The sequence below is a fragment of the Myodes glareolus genome, chromosome 18 (assembly GCF_982192425.1).
Source record: "Myodes glareolus chromosome 18, mMyoGla1.1, whole genome shotgun sequence".
Classification (NCBI taxonomy): domain Eukaryota; kingdom Metazoa; phylum Chordata; class Mammalia; order Rodentia; family Cricetidae; genus Myodes; species Myodes glareolus.
In genome coordinates, this window is record NC_142043.1 from 35809542 (window position 1) to 35831405 (window position 21864).

The 21864-nt window shown below is 46.8% G+C and overlaps 1 protein-coding gene across 12 annotated transcripts in view; it reads left to right on the forward strand.

Moving 5' to 3' along the window:
- The window catches only part of Inpp4a (inositol polyphosphate-4-phosphatase type I A), a 114593-nt gene that overhangs the window by 69754 nt on the left and 22975 nt on the right, over positions 1-21864 (forward strand). For 4 of the 12 annotated variants that reach the window (XM_048430303.3, XM_048430302.3, XM_048430307.3 and 1 more), the window contains 13 exons: positions 1818-1934; positions 2213-2292; positions 2500-2611; positions 3394-3484; positions 3917-4064; positions 5456-5586; positions 7500-7604; positions 8131-8239; positions 10152-10169; positions 13132-13315; positions 14458-14676; positions 15538-15793; positions 19120-19152. In XM_048430303.3, coding sequence (XP_048286260.2) covers positions 1818-1934; positions 2213-2292; positions 2500-2611; positions 3394-3484; positions 3917-4064; positions 5456-5586; positions 7500-7604; positions 8131-8239; positions 10152-10169; positions 13132-13315; positions 14458-14676; positions 15538-15793; positions 19120-19152 — 1603 coding nt within the window. The remainder of the gene's footprint in view (positions 1-1817; positions 1935-2212; positions 2293-2499; positions 2612-3393; positions 3485-3916; positions 4065-5455; positions 5587-7499; positions 7605-8130; positions 8240-10151; positions 10170-13131; positions 13316-14457; positions 14677-15537; positions 15794-19119; positions 19153-21864) is intronic. The other 8 variants (XM_048430310.3, XM_048430312.3, XM_048430305.3 and 5 more) reach the window with 6 other exon arrangements.

Genomic DNA, 21864 nt, shown 5'->3' on the forward strand with positions numbered 1-21864 from the left:
TTAAAGAAGTGATCCTATGAGTAGTTGACTTTTAAGAGATGAGACCCACCTCTTCCTGTCACTTTCTGTTGGCTACTGTCAATAGAGGATGATGCTCATTAATCAGTGCTTGGAAGAGTGTTTCCTGTTAGGCCCGGCCATGCCTGTGTTGGTTTACTAACTTTTGTTTTTTGCATTCTTTTGTGTTTTGTGCACTTTTAAAAGTAATTTGTATAGTTTTACCTAGGGAAGTTTACAAAAATATTTTTAAATAGTTTAGCTATACATATTATATATATAACTCATCTATGTATTTGAGTTATGATATGAAGTGTGAAGTTATGGTATGGTATGGAATTCTGATATGGAATTCCATAGAGTCTTATTTGTAATATGAATAATTATCAAATTAAGCTGTATTTTTATTTTTTATATTTCTATACTTTTATATAAGAACACAATAGTAATTTTATCTCAAGTTTTCCATTTTAGAAGCCAGGCCTTCTGAGATTCTCTCAGAAGCTTATCTCCAAGTCAGATCATAGATGGTCTAAGCGCTTGTTGAACACTGGCCTCATGCTAAGCTCTGTACTAATTATTGGTACCAAACCCACAAGGGCATCAAGAGTTCTCATGGGGGAGGGGCTGAAGTTTGCTTGGTCATTTCCATGCACAGGAAGGCATGGGGAGCATTGGGGTAGCAGAGAGAGGACACAGGAGCAGCATCCCTTCTGACAGGCTTCCTAGGTAGAACGTCAGGGAATTCTGCTGCAGCAAGCCCAGATGGGTCCCTGGCTCTGCAGATCTCACAGCTAAGCCTGCGCTTCTAGTCTAGAACTCTACATAGTTGTGTGAAGGCAGCTGATAGCCGAACATCATGGGAGTTTAAGAAATGATTGTATCTTGCTTAGTGTGTGCAAGAAACAAGCTTTGTAGGCTGAGCCAGGGTGCTTGTGATATAGCACAGTAGTCAGCTCTGCAGGACTTGAGCAGGGACGTCTCATGACTCTGACAGGTGTTTGGGGAAGTGGTGCAGGGTGACTTTAGCAGAAGGAAGAAGTGGGAAGAACAGGTGTGTGGGAAGAGGCTCCAGAAGTAGACCTTGTAGGAAGGGTTTGTGGTCTCCCAGTCAAGCCTGTTCAGTAGACAAGGAGTACCAAGGTTGTGTCCCAGATTTTTAGCCTGCTTTCCTGGGGCCCATGGAAGGAAGATGGGAGGAGGGGCTTCCCAGCAGGCACTGAGAGACTAGATCTGCTGAGCAAGCATCACTCAGGTACAGAGAGGCCCAGTACCTGCTTGGCTGAGGTGCTCAGTGTCATTGAGAAGGATGTGATGGAATGCAGAGGCAAAACTGCCAGAAAATAGACACCTGTGATCCAGAAACTAGAACCTGCTCCTAAAAGAGGATGCTCTTAAAAGGTCAGTTTTAATTATTCCAGACACAGGAGTCTGGAAATAATTACTGAAACCGTCCATTTCCTCTTTCATCTGCCTGTGCACACAGCCGACAGGAGCAGCCCTGAGTAACAGTCTAAATATATGCACACCCAAAAGTGCACTGCCAGGAGTGCATGTGGATGTCAAACCCAAGCTCATTTCAGGCTTCGGAAAGTCCGCTCCTGAGTGGGGAAGCTTTAGGAGTGAGTCCTCTGCTATGGGCCACGTTGGGTTGGTGGTGATCTTGCCAGGCTGTGTGTTCTTGTGGTTGTTGCCGTGTGCTGTCGTTAGCATTTGTGTTGAGCAAATCAGTGAAAGTGTTAGTTTCCTCATTCTGAAAACGTGAGGACAGTTCAAAGGCAGTCCCTTAAAATAAAATCCAACTCTGTTTTCTGTTCCAGGGAACCAACAATCCTATCTTTCTCAGCAGCATTGCCTTCTTTCAAGACTCCCTTATCAATCAGATGACACAAATCAAGCTGTCTGTGTATGATGTCAAAGATAGATCTCAGGGAACAGTTAAGTAACGTGTGGTTTGCGGAACAGTCTCCGTTCACCTATAGTTATGTAACAATCTAGCAAGGTGTGAGCACAAGATTGAGTTCGCTGCTGGCTTATGAGCTAACCTACATCAAAGCATGCTTGTGTCTGGATTTCACTTCTGAGCATTGTGATGGGTTTGTGAGGTGAGGGTAGGAGGGAGGTGTTTTAGGAAACCCCCAATTTCCCTGGGCTGTGGCACTTAGATCAGAAGGACACCAAGTATCCTTACACTGTGCCTCCCTGTTGCCCTCAGATGTATTTACTGGGCTCCGGAACATTCGTTGTCAAAGATCTGCTCCAGGACAGGCATCACAGATTGCATCTGACACTGAGGTTGGTGTTTGCTTTATTCCTTTGAAAGGGTCTGAAGTTTTGCCCCTCCATCCTCCCAGAGACTGTCTAGGGGGAGGCAGTGGTGTCTGCCGAGGAGAGGTAAGACCTGTCTGGATGGCGCCTTACTGCTCCCAGGACCCTGGTGCCACAGGATGGTTGAGCCTTGCCTTAAAACCAGTGCTTATCAAGACATGATGTTTGTTGCAGGTCTGCAGAGAGTGACCGCGTAGGTAACATAACTGTGATCGGCTGGCAAATGGAGGAGAAGTCAGACCAGCGCCCCCCTGTGACCCGGTCTTTGGACACTGTCAATGGGAGGGTGAGTTGGTACCTTTCTCATCTCCCTCGGAAAGGATAGGAGGATTGAATCTCTTTGTGCACATCTGTGTCAGTAAAGGCAGGACCTGCTGTTTGATAACTGCCTTCCATGGGACTCCCAGGTCTTTCTGGGGTATGGTACCACGTGGAATGGGAAGGCTCCTGGTCTCATGTACAAAGCCCTGCTGACCTGGAACTGGCTGCTGCTCCCTGTGCCGCTCTCGCCCCTTCTGTGGCACAGGACCAAGAGCAGACTAGCTTGGCTGGAGGTGTAGATGGAGGCAGAGCGGGCAGTGGGAGTGAAGAGGTGATGCAGACCTGTACCGTCCATTACATTCTGGTAGCAACTGCCTTTCCCAGACAGTCACCTCCTTCACACCACATCCTCCCGGACCCACCCTTCCTATCCTCTGCCTCCTTGTGGCCCTCACAGTCTCTCACCCAGACACTATTACCAATTTAGAATTCCAGTTTAAGAACCTATCACTATCAAGGAAGCATTATAAATACAAAGATACCTTATTTTACCTGAAGTATGCTCAGAACACTAGCACTGAGGATATTCTTGGTACCTGAACACTGAAACTCACAGTGAGATGTCTTAGAAGACAGGCATGTGGTGAGAAGTAGGCATACATGGAGTGTGGGGAGGGACACCAGCATGTACACTGTAGATTAACGCTGCACAGTCAGCTGCCAGGTCCTTTGTGATGCACGAGGCCCCATTTCTGCTGGCTCTCTGGAGTCCTCGGTCTCAGTGTTCCTGTGGTTCTCTGTTATCAGATGGTTCTGCCTGTTGATGAGAGCTTGACCGAGGCATTGGGAATCCGGTCCAAATATGCTTCTTTGCGAAAAGACACCTTGCTGAAATCAGGTAAGCAACTTCTGTTGATGGCCCTTGCCTCTCTTGTGACTGTCCACCCACTGTGAGTGTCACAGACATGCCCCAAATGCCACCTGTCTGCTGCTGTTCTTCAGTACAGCATTTTCTGCAGCACGTAGAGCCAGTGACCTCTTAAGAAAGGGCTCCTTTATTTCACGTTCATTTGACATTGGTTTTAGTGACTGACCGTGTCGTGCCCCAGCTCCTCACACTTTAGAGTTAATTCTGTCTTCTGACAGGGATGAGTGTTAGGTACAGACACTTGGCGGGGCTTGGTTTAAGTAGTTTTTGTTTTTTGTTGTTGCTGTTTGCTTTCTTGTTAGCTTTTTTGGGAAAAACAGGGCTTGAGGGTCCCTGAGGGCCTGAGTAGGGGGAGCCATGCAAGCAGGTCTGCAGCCATTTCTTCTTGTGTTCTCACCTCAGTGTTCGGTGGTGCCATCTGCCGCATGTACCGGTTCCCAACCACTGATGGCAACCACCTACGGATCCTGGAGCAGATGGCAGAGAGCGTCCTCTCCCTGCACGTGCCTCGGCAGTTTGTGAAGCTGCTACTGGAGGAAGATGCAGCCAGGTGAGGTCACACTCAGCACCCCGTGTCATGTGCACATCCATGCCCTAGACATGCTACAGCGCAGACCCAGGCTCTGCCTCAAGTTGGCTTAGCAGCCCTAGCCTACCAGAGTCTTAGTTTGCTCCTCTGTCTCATAGATTGCTGGGCAAGAATTTCACAAGGATGTGTTCTTGAAGTCCCAGAGGCTTGGCTACCATCTTCCCTTTGTCTCTTTTTCCTCTTGTTCGTCCTGTTTGGAAGATGGTCCTTCAGGGCGCTCTCCTGCTATGGAGCAAAACTCTCATCCTGAGGCATATGTTTTTTTCAGTTCCAGTAAGAGTGAGGCTTTTTCGTGTCTGTCTAAGGCTGTGACCTCCACACCTTTTTCTAAATCAGTGTTAGTGATTAATACCATGTAATCAGAGTCCCAGTATCCTAATACAGATGTTTTCATTTTTACCCGGAAAAGAAAATTGAAATATGAGAAAAATAGCAGGAATCAGTGAATACCACATACCTTCCACCTAAATTTTACCAGCTAGTATTCTGCTGTTTTATTCTGTTTATGTGCATATTTTTTCATAATTTTAACTTATGGTTGTTATTTATGCATATTTATATAGCTATAATCAGTTTCCCTGTGCATCTTCAGTTTTCATGTTTTTTATTTTCACCACTCTGGTGAGGCGTATGTGCCGTGATGTCATGTGCAGGTCAGAGAACAGCTTTGTGGACTCAGTTTTCTCTTTTCACTATGTGACTCTTGGGGATCTAACCGGCAGGCTTAGCCGCAAACACCTTTATCCACAGAGCCGTCTTCCCACTCTCATGTTGTGATTTGTTTTTCTTGTTGCCTACTTTGTTTCACCGTGCATCGCTGCTTGAAAGAGCCCTTCATTGTGCAGGTGCTTTAGAGCCACTTAAGTTGTTGGCAGAAACTCAGTGTGGGCAGCAAGGAGTCTCAGAAAGGGAGATGGGACCACTCCCAGAAGTGTGAGACTGTCGCCGTGTGTTTGACATGGAAAGGGAGTTGTTAGAGTGATTTCTCACATCCCCTGTCTCTTCTGCTCTTAGAATAGCATCATCCTGCAGAGAACTATGCCAGTGCCTGCATGGTACCTTCAAGGGCACCAGGCAGAGCTACTCCGTAACTGCTCCTTCCCCTCCCCACACCTACAGCTGTCCTTCAGCATTTACCTAGTTCCTGTAATGTTCCTCCATGTGCTTCCCCTGGACTCAGTGATCTCTCCCAGCATCCTGTGTCTGGCTGCTTGGTTGCCTTTAGATTGGCAGTGTAACTGCTGGCCTGGCCCACAGACAGCACCGCTGCTTCTCCTATACTCTGTGTTCTCGTTGCAGCTCCAGGGGAGGTGAGTCAGCCCTGTGGCCTGATGTGTGTGTCTTGTTTACAGAGTATGTGAGCTGGAAGAGTTGGGGGAGCTGTCCCCTTGCTGGGAGAGCCTCCGGCGGCAAATTGTCACCCAGTATCAGACAATCATCCTCACCTACCAGGAAAATCTGACTGACCTCCATCAGTACAAAGGTGGGTATGGTCCTGTCCTCTCGAGGTGCATGCATATCCCACGTCCCCAGCCAGATAGCTGAAGGCCCGGGTGGCTCAGAAGCTCACTGATTATCTTGAGTGGGTTTTTAAAAATAGATTCTCATGTAGGTGTGAATTATTTCAACTCCGAGCTTTTCAGATCTTAATTAAAATGATAAATTGGTAAATTGCAGGAAGACTTTCTGTGGTGTTATTTCCTAAGACGGTTGCTGTAGAATAGGCTGGCACAAGGCAGTGTCTCAGGGTGTCTTGGTTTATGTGGGTTCTTCTGGGTCTTACACTGCTGAGGACCAAAAGGATGTTATCTGTTTGTCTGAAGCAAAGTAGTTTTCTCGTTTAAATATTCAATGTCATTCTTACTGAATGTGTAAGTTGTCAGAGTGCAGCTCTCTATTTTAAGACTTGAAAGAGAAAGTAAAGTTCAGACACTTCAACTTTTTCTTATTCCTAATTGGAGGCTGGGTTTAAGCCCAGGGCTCCCTGCATGGCAAGAAAACATCCTACCACTGTTTATTCTAAAATGATATTTGATTTTCAAGCTATGGGAGTTCCTTTTAATGTTTTCTTTTTATCCCAAATGGGATGAATTTTTCATTTCTTAATTGTTTCCATTTTTCAAAGTACCCTCTTTTTCTTATAACATTTATTTTATAAAGATGCATTTTTATTTTATTTTTGAGATTATTGTATAATTACAGCATTTCTTTTTCCCTTTCCTCTTTTCTTTGCAAGTATTATTTATCTTTGGTTTCTTTCCTTCTATATGATGCTCCATCAGTTTAAGGAAAGTCTTAAACCCTTAATGCGACTTTCATACAGAATGTAAGAACTTGTCCATCAACTTAGCTCAGAGGAAACCAGAGCACAGACAAGATGGTGGTGTGTGCCGCAGGTCCAAGCTCGAACAAGTCTGATGAGTCACTTAGAGAGATGGCAGCATTTGCCTGAAGGGTTGAGGCACCTACCCAATAAATGCTGGATAAATGTTCCTGAGAAAGCGTGAAATCCGTGCAAACTGAATTTACTGGATAGAGCTTCTCAAGTGTCAAAGGCATCCAGCTAGTCTGAGGATGTTAGTTACACACGGGCCTTGATTATATTTCCTGCAGTGTCACGAGACAGGCACACTGCAGGCCTGAGAGTCACCGTGTGGCTGTCGGACTTCTGTGACGAAAGGCAGAGCACACGGCTGCCGTCTGCTCGGGAGCCACAGGTGTTTCTTACTGGCTGCAGTCTTTATTTCTTCCTCTTCCGTTGTCATTCTCATCGAATCCCTTTGGCTGGTAGATATGTTTACCATTTAGAGATTTAGAGATTCCTCGTTTAGTTGTGGATTCTGGATTCTGATTCTAGAAATAAGATCGTGGTGACGGGTTACATTGTCTGGCTTCTAGCGACATACATGTGTGAGGGAACGTACTGGGATGTACTGGAGAGGGCAGGCAGGCTTCAGTGCTGTGTAACCTGTTCCTGTTGATGGACCCAAGGTGGGGAGCAAACCTCTTCATCTCTTCAGATCGAGTTGTGCTGTGGCAGAAAGACCAGTTTCTAGGCTCTTGCATGAGAGCAATCTGTAGAGGTGGCAGGTTGTCTCTGGCATGGTCCCCTGGCACCACCCTGCCTAAGATCACATCTGTGTGTCATGTCTGTGCGTGGGCTGAGTCACAGGAGGGATGGCCTCATCACTGCTGTAACCTAAAGCCCTCATCCCTGGTCTGCTCACTGGGTAGCATTCAGAGCCAGTCCCTTGTTGTCTTCAATGGCCACTCAGAATTTTCTAGGCCTCTGTGGAGATACACCTGTTTCCATGCATTGGCAGCTCTGGGTTACTGCTTTCCTGCTCTTACATGATGCACGTTTATGGCTCTGTTTTCTCGTGTTCTATTCCTTAGGTCCTTCATTTAAAGCAAGCAGTTTGAAAGCAGATAAAAAGTTAGAATTTGTTCCCACAAACCTGCACATACAACGGATGAGAGTTCAAGATGATGGAGGCTCAGGTACTTATTTTTCTTACTCTGTTGTTGAATTGTGTTCCACTCCTTTCTTTCTGTATACTTGGCCCCTGAATTGCCCTATATCTGGCTCATTTTTTCTCATATGCTCCATTGCTGGGCAGCAAGAGAAAACAACATGAGGAGGGCACAAACGTACGCACACACACACACATACACGTACACAGACACGCCCCCACAGTCCTTTGAAGAATTTCAATTACAGAGTCCAAGCCTCTTCCTTATATATCTTCAACTTCCTTTTCTTTTTATGGTAGAAAGTTACTCATCAGTGAGCCTTTCCCAGGAGGGTAGAAGTGAGCATTTAGCAGCCCCGGTGGCTTTACCTTTAGACACCAACTTTCCTACTAAATAGTCAGTGTTGGGATATCAGTCCCTGGATATAGGATCAGGGAGCCATAGGCTGTTTGCATGTGGACTGTTGGATCCCAGAGTGCTGTGCATATTTCTGTAGCTGGCCTGTCTACAGGCCTGATCCCAGAGTAACGGAGAAAAGCTTTCTGTCACTCAGATCAGAACTATGACGTTGTCACTATCGGAGCCCCAGCTGCACATTGCCAAGGTTTTAAGTCAGGAGGTCTTCGAAAAAAGCTACACAAGTTTGAAGAGACCAAGAAACAGTAAGTAAAGGAGCGTATTTGTGGTCCTTGCCTGGCTGTGTCTGATGTTTGTGGAGTTAAAATAAAGAATCAAAACAAAACCGCAAAAACATGCAGCCATCTGATCTGCTTCTGCGTGGCTGGAGGAGCTGCTATAGGAACCCTGTGCTACTGTGTGTATGTGTGTGGCTGAGTGAGTGAGTTGCGAGGGCTCCTAATCAATAGTCCAGTTCTTTCCATGTGAGCAGCACACAGACTGGGCCCTGAGTGTGGCTTCAGGTAGCTGCCTTTGCAGTTCCTGCTGCCTCCGCTTCCTTCAGCGTCTCTGCTCAGTTGGTGGAACACTAAACTTGTAAGCCTCTGACGAGACTCTACTTTGAGGGATCATTCTATGGTTTGTAAAGCCCCTGGCAGTCTGTGTCCTTTCCTAAAGGATAGTGGTGGCACCTATTCCCACTGCTGAAAGGACCTAGAGGGTTGTGCAGTTCTGTCCTGAGCAGAACGTTGCCAGATAGGCAGGGTGGAAAGGCCTCTCAGACGAAGCATTTCTTGGATCCCTTTCAATGTGTCACCTGGCAAAATGTAAATGAATCGAAGCGGTGAGAGTGTTGTGTGAGATGAGTGATCTTGTGAAGTTCTCGGGTAGGCTGTGAGGTGGAGGAAGTAGCATAAAGATCTCAGTTTCAGGAGACTATTATGGTCTGAGTGTGTTTGGGTGACTGTGGGGCATGCATGTATGTAAGGTGAGGTAGAGAGGAGACCAGAGAGGCAGGAATAGTCTGGTTATCCCAGGAGGGACAAGGTAGCAGGTGGGTTAGCAGAGAAGTGTTAAGGTGGGAGGGAGTAAGACAAGGTGTTACTGGAATGTCTCTGCAGACCGTGATCCTGAGTTGAGAAGAAGATGGTTTGGGAGACAGGAAACAAAGATACCGGGAGCCCCAAAGGCTCCCATGTGGTGGCAGGTAGAGGTAGTGGAGGAGGCCCTAGCGCAAGTGGGAGTTGGTTGTACACCTGCCCAGTTCTGCTGCTGTGGCCAGAGTAAGGGTACTGCACAGCTGGATCACGATGCTGGACAGGTCAGAGCAGTGGCCCGTCAGGGACCCTCTGAGTCAGGATGACAGGTCAGAGTGCCACTAGTGTGGGTGATGACTGAGCAGGGAGCAAGAAAAGACATTCCAGTGTTGTCAACCAGCCCTGAATATGGGGAGGAGAAGCATGGAAAGGCCAGGCTCAGCAAAGCCTTGTCAGCATTCTAGTGAGGCGGTCAGTCTTGATTGCTCCCTACCGAGCAGACAAACTGGGGAGCCAGACTTGCCTGGCCATTCATGTCCGCAGTGCCCTAAGGAGTAGGAAGTGCAGAGCTTCCAGTGGCCATCGCAGTTCTTTCTGTGCAGGCAGCCGAAGGGTATGTGTCTTGCCATTGCCTGATGCCATGTGGAAAGAGTGAATGTATGAGCTGAAGCGGACCAGTTCCCTGAGAGAGAAAGTCCATTCATCCTAGACCAACCAGGGAGACACCTGGCCGTCCCTTGTCCCTGAAAGGTTGCAGTTTTGATGCCAGATGACTTCACTTTTTAGCCTCAGAATTTACTTTCCCAGTGCCTCTTGTGGTCTCTCAGATGTATGATACAGATTTTATGTAACCGTACTACTGTCAGAAATCCACTTTCCGACAGTGTGTGCTCTCTGAGCTTCCTTTAGATGTGGATGTCCTGTGCCCTAGTGGGGTGTCCCGGGGGGCTTGAGTATAGGCCAAAACTTGCTCCAGGGAATAAGAATTTGACTCATAAGTTTTATGCCCATAATCATGGCCTCAGCAAATTGCCTCTAAGTATTTTGAGAAAAAGAAAATCAGTCAGCCTTTAAATTTTATTTTGCCTGTAGGATTTTGTTAATAATCGCTAATGCTTCATTTTTGGTTTTTTTTCTTTAGCAGTTTTGAGGAGTGTTGGTGAGTTTTCTGTCTGTAGAGAGAGTGTATGTTGATTCTTGCTCTTGTGCAGAGAAAGCCTGTGCTGTTCTTCATCTGGGGTGGCTCCATCCCATTTGCTGTGTGGCTTCGAGTTACGTGTCCTGTAGGCAGAGCTCTTCCTTCCAACTGCAATGTTCTTTGATAATGAATAGCCAGCCAGTCTGCAGTCTGCAGCCTTCCTTTCAAAGCCTACAGCAATTTACTCCTGCATTCAGGAGAGACAGACCCAGTTTGCCTCCTCCCAGGATGCAGACGAGCCCATTCAGGGCCCTGAATGATGATTCAGTGGTACATTTGGCTGTATACACCTTTACCCAGTGACTCACCTTGTTGATCCAGGGCAATTAAGAACCTTTTTCTTTTTTCTTTTTTTGTTCAACACATGATAGGCAAAGCTTAATTCCTGGCTGCTACTCTCAGTTCTCTGATGAGTTCTCTTCCAGATTTTCATCCCAATATCTGATTCCAGGTCAGATATTGATTAATTTTATTGATTAAGATTAACTAGAGTAACTCTTCACTGCATTCCAACCAATTAATTTTTTTTTAATTTTGAGACAGAACTCACTCACTAAGTCCACCCAAGTTGACCTTGAACTCATCCTGCAGCCAAGGTTTTTCTCAAACTTGTAATCCTCCTGCCTCAGCCTTCAGTAGCTGAGATTACAGATCTGTGGCATCATGCCTAGTTCAGGAAGGCTCACTCTTTTTCATAGGAGTAGGAGTCAAATTCCCAAGGGCCTGAGGTATTGGTGGTGAAAGTAAAACATGGAGAACAGGGGCCCCACTACTCCTTGGTAAGTTCCAACCCAGGTGTTTTATGTGACCGTGATCTAGAAAGTTCTTCAGGTTCCATCTTAACTGAAGACACCAGACCTTCCATATCTCAGGATGGGCTTGGTTACTATCATGCTTTTATACTCTTCTCCCATGAGTCCAATCTTTCCTAAGACAGGTGGGAACCTTCCTGCCTGGGAGCCAGGGGACACCCAAATCTGGGGGTGGAGGCAATTCCACAGGACTGTCAACTGTGCATTGACAGCCTCACTCTTCATAGCCAGAGTTACTTTCATGTTAGGTACTTCACTTATGGCATGCTGTGTTTAGCCCTTTGCCTCCACTGTGAGGAGGTATGGATCAGCAAATCTGGGGTAGGGGTTTAACTTGAGGCCATTGTCCTGGGCCTGTTACCGGAAGAGATGGGAACACAGAAAATGATTAGAAAGGGCTGTGTGCTACAAGGCTGTAGAGCCTCTGCACCCGGCCCATTGCCTCGGTGTGGCTCCTAATTTGGGAGCTAAGTACATGCACTTACATATTTCTGATGTCCCCAAGAGCAGTTCTTGGAACTTGCCCATTCATCCTTCACCACGCCCTTTCGTGTGTCAGTCCTACTATAACTTGCTTTCTTAGAGCACAGGGTGAGCGGGGCTGATGCACACCTGTCAGAGTGTGCAAGCCCATGGGCACACAGCAGTAGACCTACACACACAGCACATAGTGCATGTAGACTCTAAAAGTTGAGGACAAGAAAGAAGAGATTCTATTTTTAAATTATTTTTGGAAATGTAGTGCCAGGACCTGATTGTCCCCAGCAGCAGCTATTCATTTGGGAGAGGTTGCAGACTGGAAAGGAGCTCGTGCTCGCGGTGCTGTGGAATGTGCTGCACAGGCTCCTCGCCGTCTGCTGCATGGGCTTCTGGCAGATCCATCATTGTCCGTTGTGGTGTGTGGGCTTGTGGTGGTGGTGTTTCTTTCTGGGGCAGTTTGGTTTGTGGTGTTTGCATGTTTGCCCTGTAGTCCAGAAAGGGCAGTGGTGCTTTCTTTCTGACTTGCTTCTGGGTCTCTCTGGAAAGGTCTCAGGCGTCTCTCACCTCCAGCAAGTTGGGTAGGTAGGATGTAGTTAGTGTGGGTCACTATTGTCCCTCATTCCTGGAACTCAAAGTCAGCCCTTCATTTCAGAAGGAAAGAGATAACATTCTGTCCAGAGCTCAGTGTTCTTAACTCCTAGGAGACCTCTGCATTGGGGACTTTTATGTCTCTTCCTTATTTTCTTAGGCATCCTCAGATGGTCTCAAAAATTAATAATGTTTGTTTGATTGAGACCTGAGCTAAGAGAAATAAGCTTATTGTTGCCATCTTGGATGGCCACACATGCTGGTCCCACCTATGAAGCTAGGGCATATGAAATTGGCCCCTCAGAGGCTCCTGATTATGCTGGGCAGCAGCTGGCCTTGCACTTTGACGTCTTCTTCCCATATACATATGCTGCTTGGTGGTGAGGAGCCAGGAAGGAGGAAGGACTGGGGTTTCAGAGGTATTGAGGTGTTGGGCCTGCCTCTGTTGGCATGGTCTCTACTTTCTATTATGGAATGTTGTTGTCAACATAAGGACATCCTATAACAGGAGAAAGGTGTCCCAGTATTGAGCACTTGCTGTGGTTAATAAATATATGAGATAAAGATGTGGGTTTGCTCACAGGATGACCAAATGAAGAAGCAAACATAAGAGTATGGTTTTTGGTTCTTTGTTTTTTTGCTTTGTTTTAATATATAGTCCAACATCTATTACAGTGTGGTAATTTGATCTTTCTGGTGTAAGCAGACCCCAGATCTCTACTGAAAGATTGCTTATAAGTTAATAGATGAAATTTCTAGATAATATCCCAGCATTGGGTAATTATTACAGTGATATTCCAATGTATTTATAGACATGTACATGCTTGCAATAAATATGCAGACACATACAGATACAAGTACACAAGTCTTTGTCTTCTATATGTATATTTCATACTTCTCCTTAGATAAAAAGGATCTTTCAAGAGTGGCCTTTACCCATCAGAGACTAAACTTCAGCAGGAAGATACCCCTTTATTTTAGGGTTAGTTATGGGTGGGATGGATGACTTTGGAGAGCCCCTTAGGACCTGTTGTTCCTTTTAGTACGTCATCTAGCTGCCAGTCCATAATCTACATACCACAGGACATCATCCGAGCCAAGGAGATCATTGCCCAGATCAACACCCTGAAAACCCAAGTTAGCTACTACGCAGAACGACTCTCAAGGGCGGCCAAGGACAGGTCTGCCACTGGCCTTGAGAGGACACTCGCCATCTTGGCAGACAAGGTAGGAGGGGCTGCCCAGATGCATGTGGGGTGGAGAGATCCCTTGGATTTCTGGAAACTACTAGACCACCGAGGGCCACCCAAGCATGCTAGAGCTGGGTTTAAGAGAGTGGCATCATGATGACCTTGAAGGTTTCTCTTTTATGCCCACTACCCACGAAGTCACTGGGAAGTTTGGGGATCTGCCCATGGTCAGAGCCCAGGCTGTGATTCTCAGGTGTGACTTGAAGCCAGTGTGTTGATGTGTCTTCTAGCAAGTAAATCTTCACATTCTTTTCTTGGGACTCCTTGCACACATTAGCTTCCTTAGTGACTTCCCTAGTAAGCACCTATGTTGCAATTATTCAGACATAAGAAATGAACAATATAATCTTATTGGCTTACTCATAATTAATTTTAAAGAGTCTGTTTAACCGTAACTCAGTCCTGCTTAAAAATCTGTGTACTAAATACTGCATACTATCAACTTCTGATAGATGGTGATCCTTCCTATACTCCGTCTCTTTCCCTTTGCACACAGATTCTGATTACACCTCTCCACCTACTCCTGATTTGCTGGGCAGGAGCTCTTGTTCCTGCTCATAATGTGTTATGTTCTTCACATGAGTTTTCACAGCATGAAGACAGACCAGGACCACTAAGAAAGGAAGCTGCAGTTGTCAGCAGTAAACTAGGAATGACAGAGCTCCTGTCGCAGTCTCCAACACCAGAAGTCCAATGCTGAGAGTTCAGTACCTCAGAGCCTGGAACATTAAAAAAAATGCTTTAATAGTTGTACCAAAGTAATGTGTGACTTCTGGGGATTAGCCCCTGGGAGGCTGGGGTACATTCTACCATGTTGTTAAGGATGGTGCCCTTTGCTCTAGTGAGCTGGGGTAGAAGGCAAACATAGCCAGAAAATGTCAGGTAGGATTCCTCAGCCCCTTCTCTTCCTCCTTGACCACCTCTGTGATAAACAGATCTTAAATAGACCCCTGTGTCCTCTAGTCTCCCAGGGGGGAATTCTTGCTGAGATTGCCCCTACCAGGTCACATGCTGCCTTTGTATTCAGGTATCCTAGAGAATGCTATCCTAGTAGGCTCTGTGGAACAGGGTGGGTGGCAGAGAAAGCATGCTTAACAACCCTGACTTGTGTACCCACAGACCCGGCAGCTGGTCACTGTCTGTGACTGTAAGCTGCTGGCCAGCTCCATCCATGGCTTGAATGCAGCACGGCCCGACTACATCGCTTCCAAGGCCTCCCCCACCTCTACTGAGGAGGAACAGGTGATGCTTCGGAATGACCAGGACACCCTCATGGCCAGGTGGGCAGGGAGGAGCAGCCGATCTTCCCTGCAGGTGGACTGGCATGAGGAGGAGTGGGTGAGTCTGCTGCCCCTGCCTGTGGCCCTGCTGCTGAACTATAGAACTGCTGCCCGTGTCTTCCCTCACAAAGTGCCTAGAAGGCCAGCTCCTTTGCTGGCGAGCTCCAGGCCGGCTTCCCTGATGGCTCTAGGCCTCTTGATACTGAGAGGTAGACTATTTCCAGACCATAGAGGGTGTAAATTGTTTGCGACTGCGCTGGGAGCTGGGCCTCTCCCTCCTCAGCCCTCTGCTCACCCTTTTCCCTTTAGGGCTCTTTATGTCCAGATGTAAGCACTCGGGTGCTTAGGCTCCTACTGCCCCTGACATGTCACTTTGTTGTCCCAGAGGTGGCCAGAAGACTGGGTCCTTGTCTCTTTAGGAGGGGACTCATGCTACAACTTGTCATTCTTGGGGCTGCTGCTCAGAGGGATCCTGTGAATTATTAATCAGCAGCATAGTGTTTCTCCAACCCGGGTATTCTGTGGTCTGTGTGGGTTTCTGCAGCTCACTTCAGCCTGCCCTCCCCTCCTCCCAACTCCCCCACCCCTGCCACCAGCTGTTTCCACTCCTGTCCATCAGAAGGAGACCTCAGTGTGTGGTGATTATAGGTGGCCTGCAGTGGAAGGAGGCCAGATAGGAGCTCTTAGTACCTGTGGCTGAGACTGGAAGGCTGTCTGTCTTCCATAGAGTTGGCAGCCAGTGTCTGCCAAGCTTTTAAGTCAGTGACCACAGGCAGCAAATTGTCTTTGAAAAACAAATCTGTTTTGAATGGCGATTTAGACATCATCAGGCTGGGTCTAGGGGAGAGATGGGGGAGGCTGTGTTTGTTCTTGTTTTTATGTTGCTCAAATTGACCCAGACAATCTTCTTGGTTTGCAGGAGAAAGTGTGGCTGAATGTGGACAAGAGCCTGGAGTGTATCATCCAGAGGGTGGACAAGCTGCTGCAGAAGGAGCGTCTTCATGAGGAGGGCTGTGAGGACGTTTTCCCCTGTTCAGGCTCCTGCTCCAGCAAGAAAGGTAACCGGGACAGCCAAGCCTACTGGATCAGACCGGAAGACCCCTTCTGTGACGCCCCCTCCTCGACATGCCCTTCCTCCATGCCCACTGCTGCATGCCATCCTCACCCAAGCACACGTGCGTATGCATCCACGCTTCCCATGCTGCCTCGACTTGTGCCTCATCACGTCTGTGTGTCCGTGTCTCTGATTCCATACCAGCCTCCCACCAAGCAGACTACAGGGGAATGCTGTCAGGCAATGCAGGGTGTCAGGGGGAGTCCACTAGCAGATAGGTGGGGTGGAGGTTCCTGTTGACTTTCCATGCAGCTGGAGCCCACTGAATCTGCATCACCACCATGGGCAGATTTGTGCCCTCCTGGGCCACAGTGTCATGGCTGTAAAGTCTTTTCAGGTTTGTAAGCCAACCTGAGAACCTAATGAGGGCTGGATACAGATGTCTCTGCGGTGTTATTTTTGTTGTGTTGTGAATGGATAGACTGATAAAAAAAGAAAAAGTGTATTTTGTAGGAACGATGCTGGATGAGGGGCTCTTGCAGCCTCACACGCTCTTCTCATTGGCTGGGCATACTTATCCAGCAGAAATATGTTGCTGAAGGTCTTGTAACTCAGTCAGATGACAGGGAAGAAGAAGCAGGGAAACTGACCTGCTTGACCCCACTCCTAGAGGGGACCTTGAGTGTAGAGCACACTTGAGAAAGGGACACAAAGCATATTGAGTTCTACCCTCAAGAAAGCTTGAAGGCTGAGGACTGGTGTGTCTGCAAACAAGTGGATCCTTGTCCCTCCTCTTTCATGCCTCTCACCTTTCCTTCTGTAAGAGCTGAAGAAATCTTGGGTCAAGTCATCTGAGCCCTGGCTACACGCCAGCTTCTGCCTTCTCTTCCCTTTCCTTGGAGAGCTTTAAATTGCAGAAAGGACACCCAAGATGTGCAGGGTTAGGGTTCGTGTGACGAGGACTCCGAAATTCTCACTTGACAGTGGCCATTGAAGGCAGAATCACGCGCCTCTGCCAGAGTTCCCCATACATCCTTCATGTGTTGCGTGTCCTTTGCCTCTCGTCTGTCTGCGCTGTGTCTAGGGCACTGTCGTACTTGAAGCTCTGTCCCAGCAGTGTCCACGTCTTCTGCTTTTCTATCTTGGGGGATTCCAGCTGTCACCTTTCCACGCCTGTGACTGATTCATCCAACTAGTTTGTGTCTGTTTTGTTCTCATTATCCTGTTTATTTTTTTCCCCTCAAAGTTCATTACTTACTTCTCTTTAATCTTAACTTGTCTGTAGGATTAGGGATATAGTTATATGGTAGATCCCCTGCCTACTGTGTATGAATGAGGCCACTTCAGGACTGAAGAAGAAATGTATATGATTTTGTTTGTAACTTTAAATAGTTTCTGCAGATACAAAAGAAAACTGGTTAGATGGTTTAAAATTTAGGAGCTAGTGTGTTGTGTGATCAGGCTGTTGGTCTTTGTGTCTCACTTGTCTGTGGTTCTTGTCCTACTTAGGTTTCTATTGCTGTAATAAAGACCGTCACCGAAAGCATCTTGGGGAAGAAAAGGTTTATTTGAGCTTAGAGCTTCTAGTCTGTCATCCAGGGAAGTCATGGCAGGAACTCATGCAGAGACCATGGAGGAACACTCCTTGCTGGCTTGTTCAGCCTGCTTTCTTATACAACCCAGGAGTGGCACCACCCAGAGTGGACTGGGCCCTCCCACATCAGTCCCTAATTAAGAAAATACCTTATGAGCTTGTCGACAGACCAGCCTGGTGGGAATATTTTCTCAACAGCTGAATTGTTAACCCAGAATCTGTGTACGTCCCAGCCTCATGTAACCCTAAGGTCACATGCTGAATTGTTAGCCTGGGAGCTGTGTACACCCCGGCCCCTTGCACTTCTGAGAGCACATGCTGAAGTTTGCCAGCGAATAGGGAGAAAGTCCCTCGTGATCATCAAATCTCAAAGGTCTCCATGACCTAAGACCAGCTAGGAGCCACTGCTCCGAGAGCACTGAGGGGCCTCCTTTCTCCCTTGGGGTTGGAAGGTGATTACCAAATGGAATTGTCCCCTAGGAAACTACTGCCAGAGTGGTCCCATCCTGAGATGAGCACAGGCTTTCATAAAGCAGACTCCTAGACTCTCTCCCTCATTCATGACTCAGAGTCCTGGAGGAGAGGTTATAGCGTGGTAAAAGTAAACAAATATAAAAACACCTAGTTTTTCAAGGCTTGGGATAGTTCTCATTAGCCAGATAGAGGCTAAAAATCTCTGGCTGCATTATTTCACACCCTTGAGTGTTCCTGTCTGTTAGCTAGCTGGTCTCAGGGTATGAGTTCTGGCCAAAGAGGCCAAGCTCCTCAACTTACAGAAAGTCTTACATTTTCTTTCCCTCTCATCACCTTATGAAGTCATGTCCAAACACAACGGAGAAAGGACCCATACTCAGTCCCTCCTGACACCCCCTAAAGCTCATCCTGGCTAGTCCTGGGAATCTGAAACCTTCTCATGTCGGTTTCCCACAGACATCCTTTGAATCGAAGTTCAGACACAAAATGAAATCCAGTTTTACTCTTTTGATGCCTCTTCAAACTGTCTTTTCTCAGATGGCAAATCCATTTAACTAGGAATTTTACCATTTTGAAGGGAGATGTGAAACTGAAATGAGTACATCCCAGTAAGACTCAATAAAAGTGAACTAGAATCAAAATTGGTATTCTTTGAAGACCTCGAGGGACAGCCTAATTGGAGAGATGACCTAACTGAAGGGACGGTCTAACTAGACAGACAGTCTAGCTGGAGGGCAGCTCAGATGGAGGGGCAGCCAAGCTGGAGGGGGACAATCTAGAGGAAGGGCAGCCCAGCTGGAGGGATGGCCTAAGTGGAGGAGTTTTCTAATTGGAGCCATCTTCTAACCACACAACGTTTACATTTAATTGAATTGGGTTTTAAAGACTGGTATAATGTTCTTTTGGCATACTGGTTTATCATTGGGCCTTACCAGTTTGGAGCGCAGATCTTGAACTCTGGATTCCCCAGTGAGTAGGGCAGTGGGCTCCAGAGTTGACACGCAGACTTTCTTGGTCAGTTTGTCTCATTTGATGTTGTAAGCTAACATGGGCTCCATCACTGCACCGTCATCAGTGTGCATCTGTGGCATTGTGTGTGTTGGTCCACTCATCTTGAAGAACATTTTATGTTGAAGTGTTAGCAACATGGATGTTGACTCTGGTGAATCACCGTTGTTCACCACTGAGAGGGCTCAGCTGCTCACAGCGGCAGGCATGCCCTTGGGAAACTGAGTAAGAGGCACCTGAACCCAGGCCTCTTCTCAATGTTTAACCATCTTGCTGCAAGCTGCTGATGCAGCAGCTCTGAGACTGAGTTGCTCATGTTTGAACTGTGTGCTGCTCCTTAATCATCCCTGTTGCCCTCCATTTCTGTGCAGATTGCAGCCCCCCTCCTGAAGAGTCCAGTCCAGGTACGTGGTTTCCGCTCAAGGCTCCTGCTGGTGTCCTTTAAATATTCAGGTAGTGCTTGTAGCTCAATTATCTAAGATTGTTTTGTGTTCCCATAGTTGGGAAAATATCTTAGGACTTCCTTTGTTTTGAGGCTTGGTAAGGGACTGAAGGAATTGCAGCCTGAAGCAGGCTGCTAGGCACATTGTGTTTTTCCTTCTGCATCCTAAGCCTTTTCATGCGATTTACCTCTGAGTGCACTGGATCCTGAGGTGGGTGATCTGATTTAGAAAGCTACATGTTTGTGGAGCTTTTGCACATGGCTCTGAAGGCGCAGTTGGATGATTTGTATCCTCTGGGGATGTGGTGGTGTAGCATCCTCCAGTCAGCTTCTGGATGCAGCTTTAGCACTCTCACCAGACATCAGTTGAGATTACTGCTAAAAATGAAATCTTTCTGCTACATTTTTAAGAAGAACCTAGTGTCCCTGGTTCTAGCTCAGGGGTTGGTGAACTATAGTCTTGAACTAAATCCTGGCGCAGCCTGCATTTGTAATAGTTTACTGTCTGTCACCTGTTGTTTGAGTTAGTGCAACAGAGACTCTGTTGCCCTCCTTGTCTATAAAGACTCTATTGTAGGGTGTGCAACCCCTGATCTAGTTCCTAATGAGCTCCCTGTATTTGGCTTGTGGTTTTCTCACAGTTTGCATGCGCCTCTCTTCACCCAAACCATTTTTTTTACTCTAAAAAATTATCTGCATGATCAGTCCAATGATTTCCTATTTCTGAGTGGATGTAAGGTGGAAAGACACCTGCTTTATATCTAGAGTACAGCACACAATGGGCACAGGATTTATAGAGCCAGTTCTGCCCACTGACAGTGTCGTGAGTCCACTTTCTCTGGCCACCTGGCAGCAGTCCTAGAGCCTCACTGAAGTAGTATCTAGATGGGCTCGTTACACCTTCCCAGTTCGCTTTCCGTCCCTTTTTATAGTTCTCTCTCCCTAAATGTCCATGCTGCAGCCTTGAGTGGGTCTTAGATCCCAGTATCAGATAAACCCTCAGGGTCATTGGGCCTTAGTAGATGTACAGTTAACCTCTACTTGCCTGCAAGTCTGGGACCATGGCCAGCAGTGAGGACCAGAAGGGGTGGCCTGTGAGCCTGTGGCAGGAGCTCAGGAGCTCCTCTACACTCTGGTTTCTGTCTGACTTATAGAACTCTTTTGCTACTTGGGAAGCGCTGGTGGTTTTTTTTACAGCTGATGTTAAATGGGTGAAAATGGTTCCCCACCAGGAGTTCTGTACTGCATATTTAGTCTCTGTTAACACACACAATCCAGAGGCTGAAGAGATTGCTTGGTGGGAAAGTGCTTGCTGTGTACTCATGAGGATCTGACGTCAGACTCTCCAGCACCCAAGTGAAAAGCCAGGAGTGGCAGAGCATACCAGTAATCCCAGCACTGGGGAGGGAGGTAGAGACAGCCTGGTCCCCAGATTGCTGGCTGGCCAGAAGGTTAGCCGGTTGGTGAGCATCAGGTTCACTGAGAGGCCCTATCTCAAAGAGTAAGATGGGAGTGACAGACGTGTACACTAGACATCAACGTCTAGTCTTCATATGTGCATCTACGGGTTCACACCTACACATGAGCACACACATGCATATACTCCATATACATAAATCACAAACATACAGACACACATACACTGTCTCTCACTCCCTGTTCATACTGATGAGTTAATTTAAAAAAAACAAAAACAAAAACAAAGGCAGACTGTGGATTGGAAGAGCACTTGAAGTTATGCAAAGTGGTATGGAACATGGGCTGTCGAGGCAGCAAGCATGCATCACCAGTTAGCAGGTAGCTAAGGAGTTTACCCCCACCCCCCAGAAGCAGAGCAGCCGCAGTACTTGGGACATTGCTTAGTCGACCTGATTTTAAAGAAATAATAATAAGTAGTAAACTGTTGTTTTTAGTTTTGAAGTAGCATATTGAAAACCCTTTACTCAAATTCAACATCCCAGCCATTTTTATTTGACAGGACTGGGTAGATACTATGTGCTGCCATTTAAATCAGTTTGGCTTGGGATCTTTTTAAATTGTGAGTTTCTATTCATACTCAAAACACCTACCTCCCCCCCCCCCCAGCTCCTGCTGTCTCCTTGGCAGAAGCAAGCTGGCTGCTGCAGATAATGGCTTGAGAGTCAGCCATACAGGTGCCCGTTCTTAGAAGGGCTCTTAGCCTCTGTGTGGGTATGATGAGAAGGCTATCAGAAACGCTGGAAATGGTGGCTGGTGGCTTTCCTGACCTCCAGCCTCCCAGGCTTGTCTGATGCCGTCTGCGAAGACGTCACACTCACCCCTTGTAGTTTCATGTCACCCGTTTCCAAGACAATTATTGTACTGCCCTTTAGCCATTTCTTCTATACCTTCTTTTCTAGTTTAGCAAATCAGTCATTCATATATGAGTTTCATTTCTGAAAAAAATGATTAAAGTGAAAAACTCATATGGGGAAACTTGACTTAGTTAACAAAAATTTAATGCTTTGATTATTTTCAGGTTAAAATGACCATGATTATCTTATGAGTTGTCTATGTATAAGAATGGGAAAAGCAAAGTAGAACTGACTGCCTTTGATCCAAGCATTTCAGTCCTTGCTGAAGAGTGTTTGGGGACAGAGGGAGCTTGTTTGTTGTTGCTTTGTTGTTGCTTTTGTTTTTTGATGTTGGATATTAG